The 19,551-nt window shown below is 40.7% G+C and overlaps 1 protein-coding gene across 2 annotated transcripts in view; it reads left to right on the top strand.

Moving 5' to 3' along the window:
• Window positions 1–19,551, top strand: part of ANAPC5 (anaphase promoting complex subunit 5) — a 48,195-nt gene that overhangs the window by 23,411 nt on the left and 5,233 nt on the right. For both annotated transcript variants that reach the window (XM_069960901.1, XM_069960900.1), the window contains 7 exons: window positions 12,304–12,405; window positions 13,114–13,304; window positions 14,345–14,426; window positions 15,392–15,484; window positions 16,510–16,691; window positions 17,673–17,808; window positions 18,067–18,141. In XM_069960901.1, the coding sequence (XP_069817002.1) occupies window positions 12,304–12,405; window positions 13,114–13,304; window positions 14,345–14,426; window positions 15,392–15,484; window positions 16,510–16,691; window positions 17,673–17,808; window positions 18,067–18,141 (861 nt within the window). The remainder of the gene's footprint in view (window positions 1–12,303; window positions 12,406–13,113; window positions 13,305–14,344; window positions 14,427–15,391; window positions 15,485–16,509; window positions 16,692–17,672; window positions 17,809–18,066; window positions 18,142–19,551) is intronic.

The raw sequence follows: 19,551 nt of genomic DNA on the forward strand, positions 1-19,551 counted from the left end.
TCAGGAAACGTCTAATTTCATAACTTTTACCCGTAATCGGGTGAGTAAATGTAGAGCCTTTCTGTATGTGTCTGCAATTAATGCAGTTGTGACATGGAAAACATCCCACGATTTTCTTTCCAAGGAAAGTGTCCCGTGGGACATTACTGATGGGTACTTCAGTTTTTACTAGGTAATCTCTGAGATTATTGGATCTGCGATACGACATGAGTGGTCTTTCTTGAAATTGTGGAATGGACGGGTAACTGTTTCGGATGACCGGCCAATGTTTATTGATGATGTTAGCAATTTGTGGACAAGTGGAATTATATGTAGTAACCAATGGAACTCTATTGGTGTTAGATGGTATATGTTTTTTGATAAGAAGATTTTCCCTGTCAATGGCAATTGTATCTTGCATATGTTGCTGAATTAATCTATTAGGGTAACCACGTTGTAAAAATTTAGAAGATATTGTGGTGAGTGTAGATGTCACATGTTTAGGCTCACTCACAATACGTTTAGCCCTCAAAAATTGACTCTTGGGTAGGCTGTTAATCATTTGAGGAGGATGGTTAGATTCAAATCTAAGTATTGTGTTTCTATCCGTGGCTTTGGAGTAAAGTTTGGTGTGTAGTTTGTGATCCTGAATGTACACCTCTGTATCAAGGAATTGTACCACAGATTTAGAGAAATTCAAAGAAAACTCAATGTCCGGGTCGATAGTGTTTAGGAAGGAAGTAAACTGTAGTAATTCCGTCTCATTACCGGACCAAATGAGGAAGACGTCGTCTATGTATCTCCACCAGCCCAAAATGTGTCGGGCATGGTGGGACACATAGACAGACGCCTCCTCAAGTGACTCCATATACAAATTTGCATACGATGGGGCCATATTAGACCCCATCGCCGATCCCATTGTTTGCAAAAAAAATTGTCTGTCAAAGATAAAAAAATTACAAGTCAAAATCAATTCCACCAGTTGTAATATAAATGTTTGGCATTCCTGTGAATAATTCAGATCCATAAGTATCTTGCGAATGACTGCAAGGCCCTTAGCATGTTTAATCGATGTATATAAACTTGTGACATCTAAGGTAGCTAAAATGACATTTTTAGGAATGTTGACATTACGGATCTTGGTCAAAAAGTCCGTGGTATCCCTGAGATAAGATTTCATAGAAATAACTCTAGGTTGAAGTACTTTATCCACAAAGATCGAAGCATGACTCAAAAATGAGTCCCTACCAGAGACGATAGGACGTCCCGGGGGGTTGTTTAGATCTTTGTGGATCTTTGGCAACAAATACAGTCGTGGAATCTTAGGATTATCAATCCACAAGAATTCATGCAATTTTTTGTCTATAATAAGGGCGGAAAAGGCATTATCTATGACATTTCTAAACCGTTTTCTAAAAATGTCAGATGGATCCCCTGGAAGTCTACGATATACATTAGTATCGTCTAGTTGTCTGTAAGCTTCAGTAACATAAGAGGAGGTGTCCATTATCACTATTGCACCCCCTTTGTCAGCGGGTTTAATAGTGACATGGACATTCTCCGCCAATTCCTTCAAAGCCGCATGTTGGGATTGGGTGATATTAGGTTTTTTTATATATCCCTCAGGTGTATGAGCCCTCAATTCTGCAATATCCTTTTTAACCAAATCTATATATGCTTCAATGGCATGTGGGGTAATCATAGGTACAAAGTCACTTTTGTTATACAAGTCAAAGTTATGTAACTCAAGTTCAGTACGTTTAACCTCAGAAACACTGCTAGGTACAGATTTACTCCAAATATGCAATTTGAGTCTACGAAAAAATTGAAACAAGTCTAGCTCAAGATTAAACCAGTTAATAGATGTATCTGGGCAAAAGGATAATCCTTTGCTCAGTAACTCAATGTGTATAGCAGATAACGGAAAAGAAGAAATATTTACCACGGTGTTTTCTGTATCCATGGTTATTGTTTGTTGGTTTTTTTCGCTGTCGCCCTTTTCTGCTGAGTGCGAGTTCTGGCTATCGGGGTGTTTGTAAAGTCTGTGCCGCCTTCTGCCCCCTCTTCGAGTGCGTCTTTTTGGCTGACAGTCTGTTGGCCTAAAAAAGGCCTTGTAGACATATCCATACTGGGGCTTTGTGGATTGTTTCCCCGGCGAGTAGTTGTAAGTCCCTTGTTCCATGTGTATAAGTTACCGGTCGTATAATCCTTATCGTCCCTATGCCACTTTCTCTTCTTTGTCTCCTCAATGTCCTTTTCTTGTCGATCCAAATATTCCTTATGTTTTTGGATGTAGTTAGTGAAGTCACCAGATGGCATAGCATTCTTGAGTGCGGTTTCCCAGTGGGCAACGCGTTCTTGTAGAGATATCAAATCTTTTTGTAGATATTCAATATTAAGTAAAATAATGTCCAAAGCGTAGCAATTGGAAATATGTTCGAATTTCTTTTTAAATTCTTCATTTGTAGTAAGTAAAGTAGGGCGTAGTTGTGATCGCATACCTCGTGGAACACGCTGCTCACGGTAGTATTCACCTAAGGTAGCCAGGTGCAGTTCTAATCCCAAACACTTTTTTGTTTCCATCTCGTACTCTCTTTTGATGTCGATAAGAGAAGGGGCACGTAAAAAGGAAGTGTCCCGCTTTAAACCGTCCATGATGCGCTTCGCATCCCTCTCCAGGTAAACCGATCCATGAGCAAGGGTAGTAGCTGAAAACACCGATGAGGTGGCCCCCGTAGGGGGTTCTGTGCCAGCGGAAGAATCCATAATAGAAATCAAAAAGTTCCACGGCACTAGAGGTGAGGGAGGGTGCCCGCTTTTCACCGCCCGATTCAAGGCGGAACAATATAGGATCCAAAAATGTAGCGGCACATCCAATCGTGAATAAAGTGAGGTTTATTTGCTCATAAAAAATACAGCAACGTTTCAGTCCATACTATATGGACCTTTCTCAAGCCATAGTGAACACACTAACACATCAAAATCTTATATACATGCGTGAGTAATTCAATAGAGTGACGACACAGACATCAATTAGTGAAAAAGACATGTTGAAAAACATATATTACAGGTGGGTATATGAAAAAAACATAATAATTATGAGGATAAATATCCATAAGTGTAAAGTGTACAATTAAAGTGTATACAGTGCATATATTTAGATGATAAAAGTTAATTAACCATTAAGGAACACCTGGTGAGCGATATCCATCATCCAATAGTTACCAACGTGCGTAGACGGCATGGAGACACACCTCTAGTGTGGAAGTACTGGTGGAACGCAAATCAATATGGACGCAACTGAGTGCGTGTCAGTATGACTGCGCATGTGCGGGACCAAGTCTCGCGATGGAACGGACATAGACGCAGAGCCCAAAACATAAAGTAAACTAAACAAATAAATAAATGAAATAAAGAAAAGACCTGCTATCCGCACTGGGTCTGTATTCAAGGGATCTAAAATTCTATATAAACTGGCAATGGGTCTATATTCAAATGACGGCACAAAATCGTGGCGGTGACACTCACACCATATTCGGGGTAAAACGCACAGTGTGAACCGACACTATCTGATAGATGATGCAACTCCAATTAACACAGGGGAGAGACAAGGATCCAACATTAGACCCTCAATCTCAACAGCAGACACCAACGGCTAGTCGGGTATGGTTAAATATCCGTAAGCTATGGTACCACTACCCCCGTGGGGGCACCACTAGGTCAAGATAGGAAGAGGAATCCCCAGTGTGGGTCTTCAGCCACTATGCCAAAAACATAAGAAAATAAGATTGATCAAACTAAAATATAAAAAAGAAGAAAAACACAAAATAAAATTAAAACAAGAAAAACACAAAAAAACAGGGCAAAAAATGCATCAGTCCGATGTATGCTTGGTGGCTCCACAGTAGTCTACGTGCTGGTGTTACGGACGGCGTCTGATCAACTCCACAGGTGTCCTTACAAAAAGGCTTGAGGTAAGAATCTATAATGTAAAAAAATAAGAAAATGAATAAAAATAAATGAATACAGCATTCAATAATGAATATTGTGATAATATACAAAGTGTGTTCAAAAAGACTCAGCAGAAAAGGGCGACAGCGAAAAAAACCAACAAACAATAACCATGGATACAGAAAACACCGTGGTAAATATTTCTTCTTTTCCGTTATCTGCTATACACATTGAGTTACTGAGCAAAGGATTATCCTTTTGCCCAGATACATCTATTAACTGGTTTAATCTTGAGCTAGACTTGTTTCAATTTTTTCGTAGACTCAAATTGCATATTTGGAGTAAATCTGTACCTAGCAGTGTTTCTGAGGTTAAACGTACTGAACTTGAGTTACATAACTTTGACTTGTATAACAAAAGTGACTTTGTACCTATGATTACCCCACATGCCATTGAAGCATATATAGATTTGGTTAAAAAGGATATTGCAGAATTGAGGGCTCATACACCTGAGGGATATATAAAAAAACCTAATATCACCCAATCCCAACATGCGGCTTTGAAGGAATTGGCGGAGAATGTCCATGTCACTATTAAACCCGCTGACAAAGGGGGTGCAATAGTGATAATGGACACCTCCTCTTATGTTACTGAAGCTTACAGACAACTAGACGATACTAATGTATATCGTAGACTTCCAGGGGATCCATCTGACATTTTTAGAAAACGGTTTAGAAATGTCATAGATAATGCCTTTTCCGCCCTTATTATAGACAAAAAATTGCATGAATTCTTGTGGATTGATAATCCTAAGATTCCACGACTGTATTTGTTGCCAAAGATCCACAAAGATCTAAACAACCCCCCGGGACGTCCTATCGTCTCTGGTAGGGACTCATTTTTGAGTCATGCTTCGATCTTTGTGGATAAAGTACTTCAACCTAGAGTTATTTCTATGAAATCTTATCTCAGGGATACCACGGACTTTTTGACCAAGATCCGTAATGTCAACATTCCTAAAAATGTCATTTTAGCTACCTTAGATGTCACAAGTTTATATACATCGATTAAACATGCTAAGGGCCTTGCAGTCATTCGCAAGATACTTATGGATCTGAATTATTCACAGGAATGCCAAACATTTATATTACAACTGGTGGAATTGATTTTGACTTGTAATTTTTTTATCTTTGACAGACAATTTTTTTTGCAAACAATGGGATCGGCGATGGGGTCTAATATGGCCCCATCGTATGCAAATTTGTATATGGAGTCACTTGAGGAGGCGTCTGTCTATGTGTCCCACCATGCCCGACACATTTTGGGCTGGTGGAGATACATAGACGACGTCTTCCTCATTTGGTCCGGTAATGAGACGGAATTACTACAGTTTACTTCCTTCCTAAACACTATCGACCCGGACATTGAGTTTTCTTTGAATTTCTCTAAATCTGTGGTACAATTCCTTGATACAGAGGTGTACATTCAGGATCACAAACTACACACCAAACTTTACTCCAAAGCCACGGATAGAAACACAATACTTAGATTTGAATCTAACCATCCTCCTCAAATGATTAACAGCCTACCCAAGAGTCAATTTTTGAGGGCTAAACGTATTGTGAGTGAGCCTAAACATGTGACATCTACACTCACCACAATATCTTCTAAATTTTTACAACGTGGTTACCCTAATAGATTAATTCAGCAACATATGCAAGATACAATTGCCATTGACAGGGAAAATCTTCTTATCAAAAAACATATACCATCTAACACCAATAGAGTTCCATTGGTTACTACATATAATTCCACTTGTCCACAAATTGCTAACATCATCAATAAACATTGGCCGGTCATCCGAAACAGTTACCCGTCCATTCCACAATTTCAAGAAAGACCACTCATGTCGTATCGCAGATCCAATAATCTCAGAGATTACCTAGTAAAAACTGAAGTACCCATCAGTAATGTCCCACGGGACACTTTCCTTGGAAAGAAAATCGTGGGATGTTTTCCATGTCACAACTGCATTAATTGCAGACACATACAGAAAGGCTCTACATTTACTCACCCGATTACGGGTAAAAGTTATGAAATTAGACGTTTCCTGACATGTTGTTCTGACTGGATCGTTTATTTACTATGGTGCCCCTGTCATCTCCTATATGTAGGTGAAACCACTTATGATGCACGCACTCGTCTCACACAACATCGGTATACTATTAGAAAATGTCGCCTGGATCTTCCGGTCCCGAAACATTTTACTGAAGCCAACCATTCAGAACGTGATTTAAGATGTATGATCATTGATCAAGTACCCCCCCTTACACGAGGTGGTGACAGACATGTTATGCTAAAGCGTCTGGAGTTGCAATGGATTTCCAGACTCAATTCATTAAAACCACATGGACTCAATGTGGATTATAAAATATTGCCCAAATATTGTATATAAAGAAGGCACATAGGTTGTGTCCTGGTATAAGAACCGTACATGGTGCTATCACTTTCCTCACTGAGTAGACTGTCTTTTTGAACACACTTTGTATATTATCACAATATTCATTATTGAATGCTGTATTCATTTATTTTTATTCATTTTCTTATTTTTTTATATTATAGATTCTTACCTCAAGCCTTTTTGTAAGGACACCTGTGGAGTTGATCAGACGCCGTCCGTAACACCAGCACGTAGACTACTGTGGAGCCACCAAGCATACATCGGACTGATGCATTTTTTGCCCTGTTTTTTTGTGTTTTTCTTGTTTTAATTTTATTTTGTGTTTTTCTTCTTTTTTATATTTTAGTTTGATCAATCTTATTTTCTTATGTTTTTGGCATAGTGGCTGAAGACCCACACTGGGGATTCCTCTTCCTATCTTGACCTAGTGGTGCCCCCACGGGGGTAGTGGTACCATAGCTTACGGATATTTAACCATACCCGACTAGCCGTTGGTGTCTGCTGTTGAGATTGAGGGTCTAATGTTGGATCCTTGTCTCTCCCCTGTGTTAATTGGAGTTGCATCATCTATCAGATAGTGTCGGTTCACACTGTGCGTTTTACCCCGAATATGGTGTGAGTGTCACCGCCACGATTTTGTGCCGTCATTTGAATATAGACCCATTGCCAGTTTATATAGAATTTTAGATCCCTTGAATACAGACCCAGTGCGGATAGCAGGTCTTTTCTTTATTTCATTTATTTATTTGTTTAGTTTACTTTATGTTTTGGGCTCTGCGTCTATGTCCGTTCCATCGCGAGACTTGGTCCCGCACATGCGCAGTCATACTGACACGCACTCAGTTGCGTCCATATTGATTTGCGTTCCACCAGTACTTCCACACTAGAGGTGTGTCTCCATGCCGTCTACGCACGTTGGTAACTATTGGATGATGGATATCGCTCACCAGGTGTTCCTTAATGGTTAATTAACTTTTATCATCTAAATATATGCACTGTATACACTTTAATTGTACACTTTACACTTATGGATATTTATCCTCATAATTATTATGTTTTTTTTCATATACCCACCTGTAATATATGTTTTTCAACATGTCTTTTTCACTAATTGATGTCTGTGTCGTCACTCTATTGAATTACTCACGCATGTATATAAGATTTTGATGTGTTAGTGTGTTCACTATGGCTTGAGAAAGGTCCATATAGTATGGACTGAAACGTTGCTGTATTTTTTATGAGCAAATAAACCTCACTTTATTCACGATTGGATGTGCCGCTACATTTTTGGATCCTATATTGTTCCGCCTTGAATCGGGCGGTGAAAAGCGGGCACCCTCCCTCACCTCTAGTGCCGTGGAACTTTTTGATTTCTATTATGGATTCTTCCGCTGGCACAGAACCCCCTACGGGGGCCACCTCATCGGTGTTTTCAGCTACTACCCTTGCTCATGGATCGGTTTACCTGGAGAGGGATGCGAAGCGCATCATGGACGGTTTTAAAGCGGGACACTTCCTTTTTACGTGCCCCTTCTCTTATCGACATCAAAAGAGAGTACGAGATGGAAACAAAAAAGTGTTTGGGATTAGAACTGCACCTGGCTACCTTAGGTGAATACTACCGTGAGCAGCGTGTTCCACGAGGTATGCGATCACAACTACGCCCTACTTTACTTACTACAAATGAAGAATTTAAAAAGAAATTCGAACATATTTCCAATTGCTACGCTTTGGACATTATTTTACTTAATATTGAATATCTACAAAAAGATTTGATATCTCTACAAGAACGCGTTGCCCACTGGGAAACCGCACTCAAGAATGCTATGCCATCTGGTGACTTCACTAACTACATCCAAAAACATAAGGAATATTTGGATCGACAAGAAAAGGACATTGAGGAGACAAAGAAGAGAAAGTGGCATAGGGACGATAAGGATTATACGACCGGTAACTTATACACATGGAACAAGGGACTTACAACTACTCGCCGGGGAAACAATCCACAAAGCCCCAGTATGGATATGTCTACAAGGCCTTTTTTAGGCCAACAGACTGTCAGCCAAAAAGACGCACTCGAAGAGGGGGCAGAAGGCGGCACAGACTTTACAAACACCCCGATAGCCAGAACTCGCACTCAGCAGAAAAGGGCGACAGCGAAAAAAAACAACAAACAATAACCATGGATACAGAAAACACCGTGGTAAATATTTCTTCTTTTCCGTTATCTGCTATACACATTGAGTTACTGAGCAAAGGATTATCCTTTTGCCCAGATACATCTATTAACTGGTTTAATCTTGAGCTAGACTTGTTTCAATTTTTTCGTAGACTCAAATTGCATATTTGGAGTAAATCTGTACCTAGCAGTGTTTCTGAGGTTAAACGTACTGAACTTGAGTTACATAACTTTGACTTGTATAACAAAAGTGACTTTGTACCTATGATTACCCCACATGCCATTGAAGCATATATAGATTTGGTTAAAAAGGATATTGCAGAATTGAGGGCTCATACACCTGAGGGATATATAAAAAAACCTAATATCACCCAATCCCAACATGCGGCTTTGAAGGAATTGGCGGAGAATGTCCATGTCACTATTAAACCCGCTGACAAAGGGGGTGCAATAGTGATAATGGACACCTCCTCTTATGTTACTGAAGCTTACAGACAACTAGACGATACTAATGTATATCGTAGACTTCCAGGGGATCCATCTGACATTTTTAGAAAACGGTTTAGAAATGTCATAGATAATGCCTTTTCCGCCCTTATTATAGACAAAAAATTGCATGAATTCTTGTGGATTGATAATCCTAAGATTCCACGACTGTATTTGTTGCCAAAGATCCACAAAGATCTAAACAACCCCCCGGGACGTCCTATCGTCTCTGGTAGGGACTCATTTTTGAGTCATGCTTCGATCTTTGTGGATAAAGTACTTCAACCTAGAGTTATTTCTATGAAATCTTATCTCAGGGATACCACGGACTTTTTGACCAAGATCCGTAATGTCAACATTCCTAAAAATGTCATTTTAGCTACCTTAGATGTCACAAGTTTATATACATCGATTAAACATGCTAAGGGCCTTGCAGTCATTCGCAAGATACTTATGGATCTGAATTATTCACAGGAATGCCAAACATTTATATTACAACTGGTGGAATTGATTTTGACTTGTAATTTTTTTATCTTTGACAGACAATTTTTTTTGCAAACAATGGGATCGGCGATGGGGTCTAATATGGCCCCATCGTATGCAAATTTGTATATGGAGTCACTTGAGGAGGCGTCTGTCTATGTGTCCCACCATGCCCGACACATTTTGGGCTGGTGGAGATACATAGACGACGTCTTCCTCATTTGGTCCGGTAATGAGACGGAATTACTACAGTTTACTTCCTTCCTAAACACTATCGACCCGGACATTGAGTTTTCTTTGAATTTCTCTAAATCTGTGGTACAATTCCTTGATACAGAGGTGTACATTCAGGATCACAAACTACACACCAAACTTTACTCCAAAGCCACGGATAGAAACACAATACTTAGATTTGAATCTAACCATCCTCCTCAAATGATTAACAGCCTACCCAAGAGTCAATTTTTGAGGGCTAAACGTATTGTGAGTGAGCCTAAACATGTGACATCTACACTCACCACAATATCTTCTAAATTTTTACAACGTGGTTACCCTAATAGATTAAATCAGCAACATATGCAAGATACAATTGCCATTGACAGGGAAAATCTTCTTATCAAAAAACATATACCATCTAACACCAATAGAGTTCCATTGGTTACTACATATAATTCCACTTGTCCACAAATTGCTAACATCATCAATAAACATTGGCCGGTCATCCGAAACAGTTACCCGTCCATTCCACAATTTCAAGAAAGACCACTCATGTCGTATCGCAGATCCAATAATCTCAGAGATTACCTAGTAAAAACTGAAGTACCCATCAGTAATGTCCCACGGGACACTTTCCTTGGAAAGAAAATCGTGGGATGTTTTCCATGTCACAACTGCATTAATTGCAGACACATACAGAAAGGCTCTACATTTACTCACCCGATTACGGGTAAAAGTTATGAAATTAGACGTTTCTTGACATGTTGCTCTGACTGGATCGTTTATTTACTATGGTGTCCCTGTCATCTCCTATATGTAGGTGAAACCACTTATGATGCACGCACTCGTCTCACACAACATCGGTATACTATTAGAAAATGTCGCCTGGATCTTCCGGTCCCGAAACATTTTACTGAAGCCAACCATTCAGAACGTGATTTAAGATGTATGATCATTGATCAAGTACCCCCCCTTACACGAGGTGGTGACAGACATGTTATGCTAAAGCGTCTGGAGTTGCAATGGATTTCCAGACTCAATTCATTAAAACCACATGGACTCAATGTGGATTATAAAATATTGCCCAAATATTGTATATAAAGAAGGCACATAGGTTGTGTCCTGGTATAAGAACCGTACATGGTGCTATCACTTTCCTCACTGAGTAGACTGTCTTTTTGAACACACTTTGTATATTATCACAATATTCATTATTGAATGCTGTATTCATTTATTTTTATTCATTTTCTTATTTTTTTACATTATAGATTCTTACCTCAAGCCTTTTTGTAAGGACACCTGTGGAGTTGATCAGACGCCGTCCGTAACACCAGCACGTAGACTACTGTGGAGCCACCAAGCATACATCGGACTGATGCATTTTTTGCCCTGTTTTTTTGTGTTTTTCTTGTTTTAATTTTATTTTGTGTTTTTCTTCTTTTTTATATTTTAGTTTGATCAATCTTATTTTCTTATGTTTTTGGCGTAGTGGCTGAAGACCCACACTGGGGATTCCTCTTCCTATCTTGACCTAGTGGTGCCCCCACGGGGGTAGTGGTACCATAGCTTACGGATATTTAACCATACCCGACTAGCCGTTGGTGTCTGCTGTTGAGATTGAGGGTCTAATGTTGGATCCTTGTCTCTCCCCTGTGTTAATTGGAGTTGCATCATCTATCAGATAGTGTCGGTTCACACTGTGCGTTTTACCCCGAATATGGTGTGAGTGTCACCGCCACGATTTTGTGCCGTCATTTGAATATAGACCCATTGCCAGTTTATATAGAATTTTAGATCCCTTGAATACAGACCCAGTGCGGATAGCAGGTCTTTTCTTTATTTCATTTATTTATTTGTTTAGTTTACTTTATGTTTTGGGCTCTGCGTCTATGTCCGTTCCATCGCGAGACTTGGTCCCGCACATGCGCAGTCATACTGACACGCACTCAGTTGCGTCCATATTGATTTGCGTTCCACCAGTACTTCCACACTAGAGGTGTGTCTCCATGCCGTCTACGCACGTTGGTAACTATTGGATGATGGATATCGCTCACCAGGTGTTCCTTAATGGTTAATTAACTTTTATCATCTAAATATATGCACTGTATACACTTTAATTGTACACTTTACACTTATGGATATTTATCCTCATAATTATTATGTTTTTTTCATATACCCACCTGTAATATATGTTTTTCAACATGTCTTTTTCACTAATTGATGTCTGTGTCGTCACTCTATTGAATTACTCACGCATGTATATAAGATTTTGATGTGTTAGTGTGTTCACTATGGCTTGAGAAAGGTCCATATAGTATGGACTGAAACGTTGCTGTATTTTTTATGAGCAAATAAACCTCACTTTATTCACGATTGGATGTGCCGCTACATTTTTGGATCCTATATTGTTCCGCCTTGAATCGGGCGGTGAAAAGCGGGCACCCTCCCTCACCTCTAGTGCCGTGGAACTTTTTGATTTCTTCTATGTAAATGATTGGATATTAGTTACAGCTTCATGCATCCATATTCTTATTCTTGTGTCTTCCAGGCTTCATTACTGAAGAATGATGAAAGTAAAGCTCTGTCACCTGTCTTGTTGCAAAAAGAATTGAACAATCTATTGAAGTTTAATCCAGACTTTGCTGAAGCCGTAAGTCTCCTAGGAAGAGTCATTACCTATAAGAAAATTAGAGACCAGGATCATCGGCTGATCGTTTCTTTAGGCCAAGACCTCAAATCATCGGCTGCTGACCGCGCATTGCTACATGTAATAGTGATGCATGGCTGACGATCCAGCAAACATTTATATTATCTGTCCACACTCCTGGTCTCCTCCTGTGCTTTTCTTCCTCCTCTGTCTCTCCGCTGAAGCTTCAGAACGGCCTGTCTGAGCTGACAGGCCGCTCAGCCAATCACTGGCCATGGTGGTCCTGTCTAGTGGTTGGCTAAGTGGCCTATCAGCTCAGAGACCGCTCTGAAGCTGCAAACCGAGGAAACCAAAGAGAAAGAAGAGCGCAGGAGAAGACGAGGAGCGGGAACAGGTAATATAAACTGTTTGGGCAAAGGCTGGCACAGATATTGCAAACTATGTCCGTGCAGCCCTTGCTAAACGATTATCGGGCAATGTAATAGGTCCAGTAAACGAGTGCTGATCTAGCAGATTGGCACTCGTTTATAGTATTGATCGGGCCGTCATCTGCCCATGTTATAGGACCCTTAGAGGGAGGTCTTAAGTGAAATTTGATATCTACATAACTTAATAGAATAAAGGCAGGAATTGCCATATAAAGTGCAGAAGTGCTGCGACTGTCAGGTGTAAACTAAAACTTCTAATGATAAGCCTCTTTATTTATTTTAGCATTACCTGAGCTACTTAAACAGTCTGCGTGTCCAAGATGTATTCAGTTCAACACACAGCCTGCTTCATTACTTTGACCGCTTAATCCTCACTGGTGCAGAAAGTAAAAGCAATGGGGATGAAGGTTATGGACGGAGCCTACGATATGCTGCACTCAACCTGGCCGCACTCCATTGTCGCTTTGGACATTAGTATGTATTTGCCTTCTTCTTAAACATTATTACTTAAAATGCAGTTATTTTTTTTTTTTTTGGGCAGAATGCAATAGTTATTTGCTGTAATACCAGAAGAGTTTTCTTCTGTACTCCAAAAGCTGTTATGCAACCCCCCCCCCAATCTCGTACATTATGGTCTATGGAAAGGGGAGCGTTTAAGGGGGTTGAAGGAGCAGAGAGAGGAGACAGACAGCTTGTGTGTAGCCAAGAACACGACACAACTTCCTGCAATCTTATCTCGGAAAAGAGGATACTGGATAACAACAGCAGTGCACTAGATAAGTATGTACTGCTGTGTGATCTGGAATCTGACAGCACGGACATATATATATATCCATACTGTCCGTTTCCATGGGTGCTTGAACGGTACAAGTATCGTTCATGCAGCCCGGTCACTCTTTCTTTTGCCGTGTAAACGTGTGCCGGTCTCACTGATCAATGCTGATTTGCAGCTGCCCCTGGCCAAAAATCATGTAATGTAAGAGGACCTTTAATTGAGAAAGTCTAAAGATGCAGCAGGTTTTTAAACAGCCTGAGCCACTGTTTTTATTCGGACGCATACTTAGACTAAAGGCCCTATTCCACGGGCCGACTGTGAGGAGCAAACGAGCACTGTCAGCGCTCGTTTGCTCCTCGTTCCCCGCTTGCTGTCGCTGCTATTACACGCGGTGGCAGCAAGCAGGTGAGTGCGGGAGAGGTCACGGGGAGCTGCGAAGGGGCTGCCCGGGCAGATCGCTACTATCACAGTCGCTGCTATTACATGTTGGAAAGACAAACGATGCAACGATCATCCGACATGAACGATGTCGGCTGATCGTTGCCTTCTAATTATAATGGAATATAATTATTCCATGGAATAGGGTCTTAAGTTTATACTGTCCAAGAATTACACAGTATTTGTCTGACTCTCTCCTAGTGTTTCCTTACAACAGTTTTCAGCTCTCCACAGTTATTTGTACCACAAATGTATTGCCATAAAGTTTTTTTATTTTTATTTATTTCTATTTTTCCTGTAGTCATCAGGCAGAGCTAGCTCTACAAGAAGCCATAAGAATAGCACAAGAATCAAGTGACCATGTCTGCCTGCAGCACTGTCTGGTATGTTCACTTTGCTTTACCCTTTATGAGGACGGCACCCCATTCTAAAGAGTACTTGTCATGATGTATGCCGACAAGATCAGCATGAAATCTTTTTTGCAGCTGGTAGTTTGGGCATCCATAGATACGATCACGTGGAGCCCCATTCTGATCTAATTGGGCTTTTGCACAGTACTGACCTGGCATGGTTATATCCATGGATTCCGGACTTTCTGGCAGCAGAATAGATTTTACGGTGAGTCAGCACATTTCATGACAGGTGCACTTTAAGCATTACACTGAAGCTTCAGAAAACCTGAGTAAAACAGAGGTTACATCTTAAAGCGATTCTGTACCTACAATCTGCCCCCACAAACTGCTTGTACCTTCGGATAGCTGCTTTTAATCTGTCCTGGGGACCGTTCAGCAGGTGATGCAGTTATTGTCCTAAAAAACAACTCTTAAACTTGCAGCCCTGTGTCAAATTGGCGTGGCCTAGAGTGTCTGTGCTCTAGGCCTTCACCGCCCCTCCATCCTTCATCCTTTCTCCCCACCCTCTTCATCATTAGGAATGCCACTGGCAAGATTTTAGGCCACGGCATTTTGACATAGGGCTGCAAGTTTAAAAGTTGTTTTTTAGGACAATAACTGCATCACTTGCCGAGCGGACCCCGGGACAGATTTTGGCTTAAAAGCAGCTACAAGCGGTTTGTGGGGGGCAGATTGTGGGTACAGAGTCACTTTAAGTTATAAATATATGTAAAGAAACTCTTGCATGTTCTCTCTTTCGCTGTACACTGAAGCTCATATGTAAGGTCACCATTTACCCTGGGATGTGTAATTCAACTGACCAGTCTGCTCTTACTATGATTTCCTAACTAACTAGAAAATTTGCATTTATTCTTAGCTGTTGCTTATAAGGAAACTATTTAAGGTGAGTTCATATATTTTATTTATAATTATATTATTAATGTTTACTTCCCCAGAGTTGGTTGTACATATTAAAGAGCCGAAAAGGTGAAGACAGCAGTGTGTTACTGGAACACTCTGTAAAGAAAGCTGTCCACTTTGGGTTGCCAGTAAGTAGACTTTTTGTTCATTTTTTATATATATATGTTTTTCATTTTATAAGATACTCCTAACTATAAGACGCACCCCTGGTTTAGACATTTGAAAACATTAAAATAAATATTTTATGTTAATTAAGTTTTCCCTAGTAGTCAAAGGCAATAAAAGGGTTAAAGTTCGACAGGGCCACTTTAACACTCTCCATGACAGCACATTATTCCCAGACATAAACAGCTTTGCAGTATGCACAATACACACCCAGCTCTGCTACATCAAACACTTCCAGTGCTTTATCAATATACAGTGGCCCTTCCTTAACAGTGAGGATCTGACTGCCAGGAGGAAAGTAAGAGACCTCCGGCAGTCAGTTACAACAAATGGAACCCCCGCAGTCACATTGTGGGGGCCCTGATCACATAGCTCCTGTAACTGCAGGGGTTAATGGCGGACCACCGAGCGATCACGGCAGCCCTCCATTAACAGTAAGGACCTGGCTGCTGTTCACCAATTGTTCACCAAATTTTATTTTCTTCCAAATCAACTGGTGCCAGAGATTTGTAATTTACTTGTTAAAAAATTCTCAAGTCTTCCAGTACTTATCATCTGTTGTATGTCCTGCAGGGAGTGGTGTATTCTCTCCAGTCTGACACAGTGCTCTCTGCTGCCACCTCTGTCCATGTCAGGAACTGTGCAGAAAAACTGCATAGAATAACACTCCTTCTCTTCAGACTGGAAAGAATACACCACTTCATGCAGGGCATACAGCAGCTGATAAGTACTGGAAGACTTGAGATGTTTTTTAATAGAAATAAATTAAAATTCTCTGCCACTTTCTGGCACCAGTTGAGTTAAAAGAATGTTTTGGGGGTGAACTACCCCTTTAATAAATAAACCTCTTGAGCTACAGAAATATCCTAGCTCGTGGTGCTGCAATATTGAAGCTCCTCCCATCAGAGTCAAAAACCTGTTTGTTTTCTCTTCTCAATTACGGCATTCAGTAGTTAGATACTGACATAAGCGATACTTTCTCTTTTAGTATCTGGCTTCCCTTGGCATTCAGTCTTTGGTCCAGCAAAGGGCGTTTGCAGGAAAGACTGCAGATAAACTTATGGATGCCCTCAAAGACTCCGACCTCCTGCACTGGAAACACAGTTTATCTGAGCTTATTGACATCAGCACGGCTCAGAAGACCGCAATCTGGAGATTGTATGGGCAAAGGTACCGGTCATTCTTTTTATGAATATAAGAATAATATATAGATTCTTTATAATATTTTAGTGCATGATCAGCTATTGTATTACTATTGAGCAGCTAATATCCCTCTATCCAACCAACCCCAAGCATATTGATATCCTTACAGTAGGGTCTTCTAAGTTTTTCTCAAACAGTTAAATTTCTTAACTGGTTAGTTACAGTTTTTCATAATTTTTTTAGCATTAAAATTTACATTAACATTTTTTCTTACATGTTTTTATGATACTGGTCTTGGAGTCGTATTAGACATCCCAACATTCACTGTAATTGAGTGCCAATTTGCTAGATAATTTCTCGCTTACCAAGCCTATTAGATGGCTTGATGTCGTTAGCGATGTGGTAAAATAATAAAAATGTTCTATACTTACCTGTACATGCTCCCTTAGTGTCCTCCTGCCTGTTCCTAGCTCACCACAGCTGCCGCTGACACTTCTCATCCTGTCCCTGAATAAATAGGCCACACAGCCAATCACTGGCCACAGTGCTGTTCCGTCTCGGCCTTTGGTTGGCTGAACAGTCATTTCAGAGGCAGGACCAGAAGTGTCAGCAGCAGCTGCGGGGAACACAGGAACAAGGCAGGAAAACACCAGGGAGTGTGGGGTGGTAAGTATAATGTTTATTTCGTTTTGCATTGCCATCAGCCTATTACACATAGTGATGTGCAGTTGGCAATCGATGACTTTTAAACTTGCTGAAAGTCAATGATTAGTAAATCATGATCGGCTCCTCAGCTGATCTTTGTCTTTATTACATGGGGCAATATCTGCCCGATTCTGCATAATCGCTCTGTGTAATAAGACCCTTGGTGGTAAGTCTGGTATAACATTGATTGCACAAAAAGTCTACGACAGAACAATGACATTGCAGCAGCCTCAGATACTGCTTAGTATCCTACTTCCTAGATGAGTTTTATAGAGCCTTGGGTACCTTTTATTTCCCTTACAGCACTATGGCGTTGCAGCAGGCACAGATGCTCCTCAGTATGAACAGTTTGGATTCCGTCAATGTGAGCGCCCAGCAGAATAACACTGAATCCTTTGCAGTAGTTTTGTGTCATCTTGCTGAGCTACATGCAGAACAGGTGAGTATTATTTTAACCTGCACATTATTGTGACCCAGATTTATCAAACACTGTATAGAAGAAACTGGTATAAACTGCCCACGGCAACCAATCACAACTCCGTTTTTAGCTCTGAAAGCTGAGCTGTGATTGATGCTGTGGGCAGGTTTACACCAATTTCTATCATACACAGATTGATAAATGTGGTCTGACATTCTATACTTTGATTGCTTACAATAAGTGTCTGGTACATAAACAGATATTCTATTTGTTTTGCAGGGTTGTTTTTCTGCTGCTTCTGAGATCTTAAAACATTTAAAAGAAAGGTTCCCTCCAAACTCTCAGCATGCAAAGGTGAATTTCTACATATCACTTGTGCCCTTGTTTTGAAAGTATCTATATTTAAAATTTTTCAGTAGAAGCGAAACTGCTGGATCCATTCCTGGGAAAGTGGGAGAAGTTTCTCAGGACTGGATCCAGCTTTTCCAGGCACCCTGAGTGGAGCAGTATGAAGTTCAAAGGCAGCTGTCTGACAAGCCGAGCCTTCACTACTACTGTAAGTTCGCTCATCTCTAACAGATATTTTAAAAGTTGAAGTTTTATGTCGATGGATCCTAATTGAACATAAGTGGTTTCCTGTGCCCGTGTGAAGCTGCAATGAATTTATTGCTTCTGAACACTCCAAGAAATATACAAGAAGTATTGCCTAAAAGAAGAACCAGATCTTATATATAAGTAGTCATAAAGTTATGACTGGCAAAAAAAAAAGAATTCTTGCTAAAGGGGCAGTGTCACGAAGCAAAGAAGGTAAATTCAATATGGAACACATACATATATGTGAAGGAGGACAAATGTAGCTCACTGGGAAGCACTGGGATCCGGTTTGTGTGAGCGGGGAGCGGCGGCCGGGCGGGCAGTCAGCCATGGGATAGGGGGAAGTTTGCCCCGATTCCGGAAGAAGGAGGAGGAGGGAGCGGAGGGGGCATGATGGCTGCACTGTGATGAGCGGCTCCCCCCTGCGCCTGGCGGCATCAGCGGCGGCAAGCATGTGATAGGGATAACCCACCTACTTCTCCCATCACCTGCTTATACTATGAGCAGATGAGGGGAGCAGTAGTTCAGTGTATATAGTCCAGTGCGGCGGCGGCTGTTGGGCGGGTTTGCCAGTGATTGAGATCGGCCCTGGTACTACTCCCCCATCATCTGCTCATACTATAAGCGGATGATGGGAGGAGTAGTACTGTGTACATGTGGTGGCAGCAGCACCGAGCAGGGAGGGAGGGGGGAGGTAGATGCACGGACACCTCTCTCCCTCCCTGCTCGGTGCCCTCCAAATGTACTGATTGAATACATTTATGGAATACTTTGGGGAGCAAGGACACTTGCTCCCCAAAGTATTCCATAAATGTATTCATTCAATAAAGCACACTGTACATTCCATTCCATTAGTTTACATAGACATCAATAGAAACAATAAAGTCCTATAGACTTCTACATATAGAGCGCTCCCTGCTGGACACTCCATAGGAATTACACCCTGGGTCGTGACGTCACTGTATCTGAGAGAATTCTAACACTCCATGATCTACTAAATTAAGGGAAATAGCAGTATATGTGCATTTCCCATAATTAATGTACATTAGAAATTTGTCTAACTTTCCATAAGTAATAACATATTAAAAAATAATTTTGGACTTCTCCTTTAAAGGTTAGCGGCTTATATGACAGGTTTATAACTGTGGGTAAGATCAGCCTGTTTGCATG

The sequence above is a fragment of the Dendropsophus ebraccatus genome, chromosome 3 (assembly GCF_027789765.1).
Source record: "Dendropsophus ebraccatus isolate aDenEbr1 chromosome 3, aDenEbr1.pat, whole genome shotgun sequence".
Taxonomy (NCBI): Eukaryota; Metazoa; Chordata; class Amphibia; order Anura; family Hylidae; genus Dendropsophus; species Dendropsophus ebraccatus.